Below are 7,267 nucleotides of genomic sequence, written 5' to 3'. Positions count from 1 at the left end.
GGATATTCATCCCCAATTTACCATGGATATTATTAACTTGTAAATAGCTTTGTTACAATACCATGGTACGATACCATAGCTCATCAATACCATATGCCCCAAAACCCTCTCATTTCACAATCAAATATTTTGTATATATATATATATATATATTTTTTTTTAATTTAATTGCGCCGAGAGGCGCTCTCCAGCCTAATATGGAAGAGATGTTGCAATGTCTTGTCCTGTTATGTTATGTTATCTATACATTTTGACTTGGTCAAATAAAATAAAATTATATATATAACTTGGTCAAATTACATAAAATAAAAATAGACATAAAAAAATTAAAATAAAATTTAAAATAATATATATAAAACTAGCATAGATACATCTTAACTCTGGATCTATCAAGCGCTGAGAGAAGATGTAAATCTCTGTTCTAATGGCAAAACATGAGGGAAAGTGTAAATCTCTTTTCTAGTTGCAAAACATGAGGGAAAGTTTGCACCTTGAGGGATTTGATCTCTCTCGTCGCTTGATACATTTGGAGTTAAGATGGATCTAAGCTGGTCATATCTATTATATCTCTCATTTCTCTCATACCTAGTACCTATATTTGTTTTGCATAATGGACATAGCCATATAGCATGGATGTCAGCTGTACCACATCAGCACTTGATTTACATTTCATATTTTTTGTTTTACCAGATAGCTACTATTTGTATTGTGGATACGTTACTTACAGACCTACTAATGGGATTCTTCATGGTCTCCCTGCCTGTTGTTCTTTTGCTTTGGTTGACTGATGAATCCATTGTATAATTAATAAAATTGTTCCAGCTAGATAAAAACTAGAAGAACATGGTTCCTTTGATGGGAACCGCCTATCGATTTGAATTTACTATTAATTTGTTTATACCTGTTAATGCATTTGTAATCCTTTTTACTAGTATCTGCCTTTTTTTTTTCAGATGATGAGGCAGGAGATCAAGTTGTTTACAACCATAATTACCTTGAGAGTCTTCGTGGACTTTATAAGCAAGATAAACAGGTAATAATCTTTACCTATTTATTCAGACAGGTCCAGAATTAACATTTTTGTTTATTTACAATACTTAAATCAAGAAAGCAAAGAAGAAACTTACTTGAATTTATGCTTAGATAGTGGTCTTCCTTATTCCTCCCTAGTAAACTTGTTTGTGTCTGTGGCACTTAAGGTCATAAAAAATTTAAAATTACTTATATGATTTGCTACTTCTAAGCTAGATTGTATTTGTGGCATTCATGTCTATAATCACATTTTATTTAATGATAGTTTGAGATATTTTTTCTTTTGGTTGCGCAAGGCTATCCTATCCGCTTGCCTCTCACAAAATATTAAAAAACATCTTTATTTTAAAAGGTAATTACAATATGTTCTTGAAAACATGTGGAGAGGGGCTCTGAAGCAATGTTGCAATTATTATTTCTGGGAATATGTCACTGTGAGCCTGGAAATTAATCTGTTGGAAATATCAGTGAAAATATTGGAAAATTTAAAAGAAGAAGAAGAAGAAGAAGAAGATATGTCTTTTTCTTTTTAAATGGAAATCAGGGCCCACTCCACAATAAATCTACTAATGGTGATGAAAAGACTTGATGTTCTCTCCTAAACCCTGATGAAACATAGTGAATAAAATTCTTGTTTTTAATCCCCTGCATCTCCTTTTCAAAATAGGCAAAATAAGTTAAAATGTTAGGCTTTATGGGCAAATTATCGTGCCCTTGGCGATATTCTATATTGACTTGTACTATATTGTCGATATATGATGATATATTTAAACTTACTCCATTAATTGCAATTTTAAGAGCGCGTATATAGAACAGGTGAAATTATGCAAGCCAAAGAAGCCTATTATTGCAATAAATTGGTGACATTTGCAACATTGCTATCAAGTGAGCCAATCTATACATAAATTATGCAAGCCAAAGAAGCATGACTCACAGATTCTGTGATGTAGCATTCAAATAAAATTGAGCGGATATGTTTAATTCCAAAAATTGTGAGGAAATATTGATTTCAACTTCAAACCGATGATGATTGACAGCAGAGTTAGCCCTAGAATACGAAGACATACTTAACAAAAATGATACTTGTTTTTTACAAAATGATGGCAGAGAATATAAATTAAAGGTAGGTATCCCATCCACTTGGATTTCATATTCAAAATCTAGACTAGTTATTTCAGATCTAGAGAAAGCAGTATATACAAAAAAACATTCTAGTAATTAGATAAAAAATACAAAGGGCTACAATACAACATAGACTTTAATAGTGAGAAAGAAGTAAATTATATTAATGTCCACAAATGACCAAATTAGATCAATGGGAAAGAAGTAAATTATATTAATGTCCACAAATGACCAAATTAGATCAATGGGACTAAAAAATACAGCAAGCTATGAAGTCTATGTGGGAATGCTTCAGGCATACTAAAAAAATTCTATAATCTAAATTTATGGGAGGTGCACAACAAAATAACATTCGAAAGGCATAAACCCAAGTAGATAAAGTTTAAACCCTAAACAGGGAAATGGAGACCAATCTTGTGGGCGAAGAAAAGAAAAGAAGCACTCTTATATCAAAGAGGGTTGCTTGGATTACGAGCAGAAGGCCAAGGAAAGATGTAATGTCCCCAAGGGATTATTGGCCCAAAGGATGAAATAGCCTATCAATCCCCGCATGCTATAGTCGTTGATAAAGGGGAAAACCCCAAAATACCCAATGTTTGGGCAGCAGAGGGCAAGTTTTGGTGCAGCTGGGCAAAAAGTCAAAGTTGGGGTTTGCTATGAACCCCACTTAATTAATTAAGGAGGAGAAACTCCCACAAAGAAATATATAAATACAAGAGATGTTAGAATCATTTGATCATCATTGGGTTGGATTAATTTGTCTCTGTTTTCTTTGGGGCCGAGGCTCTGAGGGTTATAAGATCCCTTACTCTTCCTTGAATAGTTTCGGTGGAGATGATCCCACTCTACCTAGTCACCCTTTCTATTGTTCTAGCACAGGTCATTGGAGCAATCTGGTTTGGTTCAAGAATTGAAGACTTTACTTTGTTCTGGCACAACATCTCTTGGAATATACTCGCACCTGTTCGAAGGCCCTGTTTGGAATGATGTAAATTCGTCTTGTGGTTTGAATAAAAGATTATTTGAGGACAACGAGGTGCTTGTACAGTAATAATCATGAGTTGTTCTAAACGTAGAATTTGGCCAGAAGGAGAGAGGACTGAAACCCTTAGTTATTTTACTAGTGTCTTTCCTGTGAATGATAACATCCAGGGGCATGCAACTCATGGAATGCTAATACAACGTGGCCTTCTCTGAAGTCAACGTAAAGTTTTGAGCAATGGTTTGATAGAAGGGACGTGCTGACTTTGTTACAATACGCAAATACACAGTGAGAGTAGACAAGTGGATTACGTAAGGAACCGCACACGACAAGACTGAATTTGAATTGCACGAATAATGGGAGATCACTCGTGGCGGTAGAAGACTGCGGGTAAATGAGTTCTCTAAGAATATATACGCGAGGCTTCTTGTGGTCAGTTATTAAGGCACTCTGGCTCACCCAAAACTTGCTCGCGGCTGGTTAAAGTTTCATGCAACATGAGTAATTGTTGTCTCCAAAAAACAGGTCTAAAAAATTGCTACTATTTCCCTGGTCCGCAAAACAATTTGTGCTCCTATCCAATAAGCTTCAAGCAACATGGTAGATAGTCAATTAATGTAGAACATTTAGATTAAGTCGTCTAGTATAGTTGAAGACTAGTTTATTAAATTGCTGAAGATGCAAATCAGAATTGTATTGGGGAATCATTGATTGGATGCATTTACTATGTAGGCAGTCAACCCTCAATTGCTGTGATTTTGTTGGAGGATTAGAATTACCGTTGGAACTTTTTTATACTATTCCATGACACCTATCGTTGTATGAAATTGTGTATGTGCACTGTTGTTGAACAAGCATACCGTTGTGAAGACCTTTTATATTCACGCATTCCTATTGATGATGAATAGACGAGTGTGCATTGTTGTGTATAATTTGACTTATTAGAAGTCCTAATTAACATAGAAACCCTAAGGGAAAAAATACCTAAGGACAATACAATGGTATCAGAGCTGGAATCCTGCCAGCTTGTGAGTGTATTAGCCTTGTGTGCTTCCGAGGGATACAATTAACGCTACAATTAGAAAGAATAAGGTTGACCACAATGCAACCATGGGGGGTAGGGAAGAACGAGGGGGACCAGATTCCAAGGATCTCTTACATATACTAATTCATGAACAAACATAAATGACAAACTTATTATTACAAGGATAGTAGCAGGGACAATACTTAATTCAGGGACTGCAAGAAATAGCTCGGGTGTTAGCTCAAGGACAACAACAATTATCACAACTACTTGCGCAACTCATAGGAAATTCAAATGTTGTTGGTAATAATGATAATAGATTGAATTTTGGTAAGAGGGCTAGTGCTGAAGGAAGTAACAACCATAATCTAGCCCCCCTCAATACTTTTGCACAGTCTAATGCTAGGGCAACCAATGGAAGTAACCAAAGACCCTTACGTCCTAGGTTTTTAGACAATTAGCTAGCTGCAACCCAAGGAGCGACAAAACAAGATTGTCTCTTTAATGAGTATTTTTAGGAGTATGTTGCACTGGAAGAAAATGCACGAGCAACCATAACTTTCTGACAATACAACAACATCAAATACCATAATAGACCCAGGGAACAACGGAATCCGGATTTGTTGCGCAAGTTAGGAAAAATGTCCATCCCCTCTTTTGATGGGTCATCAAAATGCTCAACAAGGGCTTGGGAACAAAAGTTGAATGCCTATTTCTGCCTTAATCCCATGCAGGAAGCAGCCACTATCCAATTCACTGCACTACATTTGGAGGGAGAAGCACACGAATGGTGGTATCATGGACTGGTTACCTTGGAGCATGCAAACATCACTTCTTATGTAGAATTTATACAAAGGTTGATACATCGATTTGATCAGAGAAACCTGGATATACACTTCTGGGAGCTCGCACAACTCAAACAGACAGGATCACACGAAGAGTAGATCACTAAATTCGAATGAACCATTGTCGTGGTGACAGACCTATCTGATGAAAGACTAATCATGTTCTTCATAGAGGGATTATCCAAACCCTTAAAGGCTAGGTTAAGGCATTCAGTTTCGCAAATCTACAAGATGCCATCAAGAAGAATCGTGATATGGGTGGTGCAACACCAAAAGTGAAGATTCTACATATACCACAAGTCCCTCCTAAAGATGAGGGCAAGAGGATATCTCCGAACGATGAAACGAAGAAGGATTGGTTGGATGAAGAAACTCGAAACAAGCTTAGAAGAAAGAAGCTTTGTTTCACTTGTAATGAGCCATGGGAACCTGGTCACTGATGTTTGGGAAAAGGAAAGATCCATTAGATTGTAGTATTGCCTTATAGCAATAGTGAGAATGATACAACACTGATGCTTAGCATCCCTAAAGAAGCACCATCCCTGAAAGTGGCTAAGAAACCACTTCCAAGAATTGAAGGAGGTACTATTGCCATCCTCTTAGGAGTCCCTAAATATCACACCTTAAAAATCAAGGGTACCATACAAGGGCTGCGAATCATAACATTGGTAGATGGTGGAGCAACATACAACTTTATTGATGCAATTGTGTTGGTAAGGAGAGGCATCCTTGCCCAAGAATTTGAGGGCTTGAAAATGAGGGCAACTAATGAATATCATATGGCATGCACAAGGGTAGTTCCGCGCTTGAGCATCACATTAGGTAAATAGATGCTTAATGATGATTTTTATGTGATACAATTGGTAGATACTAATGTGGTGCTGGGAACAATGGTTATACTCGTTGGGAAGATTCATAATGAACTACCAAGCGTTGGAAATGGAATTTAGAGATCCAAACGACAGTAAGGTAGTGTTAAGAGGCATGACCAATGGGAGTCCCCGAATTGTCACAACCCAACAAATCGAGGCCATACCCAAACGAGGAAAAGTCACTTGCATGTCAACTTGTAGAACTACAAGTAACAACTTACTATCTAATGAGGTCAGGTATGAACATGGCACATTCTTGAGAGATTGGAGAGCCCATCTTTTTTTTTTAATTGTTTGCTTTTTGAGGAAATATCTAGGCAAATCCACTTGAATGGATCACTTCTTGCTGACTTATTAGCAAAGCCTAACCCCGAGAGCATCAAGGAGAATTGACCCTGTGACCTCCCAATAGCGAGGTGCTTTTAGCAATGGGACCTCGATTAATTAAGTTAAGCCTCGAGGCTATTGGAGAGTCCATCTCTTAGTAGAATGCTCTAAGAATAAATTTGCTTGCGAAATATTGGACAAACTCATTCATGATGGCAGGTACAAGGTGGAAAACAAGATTATTCTATGAAGACGAGGTGTATTTTGTTCTTGAATCTACACTCACGGAGAAGCTCATTAGAACTACACATGACAAACCAACGGGAGTCACTCACCCTCAGCTTAAGAACTATACAACAATGCGTATAAAACAAAGTGCTAATAAATTTAGGGGCAACGAAGAAGAGCAGAATGTAGTCGCAAGCCCCTCCAAAAAACTTAAGGGAAGAGGCACATGTCGCACAGGTTATAAGGGGCGCTTCAAGGGACATAGAAAAAGATAGGTAACAACAAAAATACCTCTTGAGATGATCGAAATTACATGAAGAAAAGCCCTGATCCATGGAAATAAGATGATTTTCAACCAACCTCCAAGTCAAGTAGTCATTGTGAAGGATGCCAAATCATTCTTGTCGAAGGAAAATGGCAACAAGATTGCAAAAGAAATTGCTGCCATTGAATCTTCGCAGTTTCATGGGTTATTCTCCCACACAGGACTGAAGATTTTCAATGGTCGACCATGCCCAGAAGACAACACCCTAAAATTTGGAAATAAGTCACCTTCAAGGGAAAAGGAACCAATAGTAAAGCATGGACAATGTGTGGAAAATATTGCAAAGTTTTCACTACTTAAGGAAGGATCCACCACCAACTGTTTCTAAAGATTGTCGCTATGCTAAGAGAAGGAGCATCAATAGCAACATACAATTGTATCTTTTGCCCATAATTCACTTATGTTGAAACAAGTGAAAACAATGGTGTGATGATGATCTCTGCCGACATGTTAATTATTAGGAAAAGGAAGGAACTTGCAAAGGTTGAAGAAGTGTTTTTGGAAGGGAAA

The 7,267-nt window shown here is 37.1% G+C and overlaps 1 protein-coding gene across 1 annotated transcript in view; it reads left to right on the top strand.

The window, feature by feature from the left end:
- The first annotated feature begins 629 nt into the window (after positions 1–629).
- The window catches only part of LOC149174890 (kinetochore protein), a 210,134-nt gene continuing 203,496 nt past the window's right edge, over positions 630–7,267 (top strand). The window contains exons 1-2 of the mRNA XM_089421002.1: positions 630–762; positions 933–1,033. Coding sequence (XP_089277128.1) covers positions 630–762; positions 933–1,033 — 234 coding nt within the window. The remainder of the gene's footprint in view (positions 763–932; positions 1,034–7,267) is intronic.

Source organism: Pinus tabuliformis, chromosome 4_1 (genome assembly GCF_031772625.1).
Source record: "Pinus tabuliformis cultivar Carrire ecotype Pingquan chromosome 4_1, CPIR1, whole genome shotgun sequence".
Lineage (NCBI taxonomy): Eukaryota > Viridiplantae > Streptophyta > Pinopsida > Pinales > Pinaceae > Pinus > Pinus tabuliformis.
This window is presented reverse-complemented; position numbering and strand designations above follow the sequence as displayed.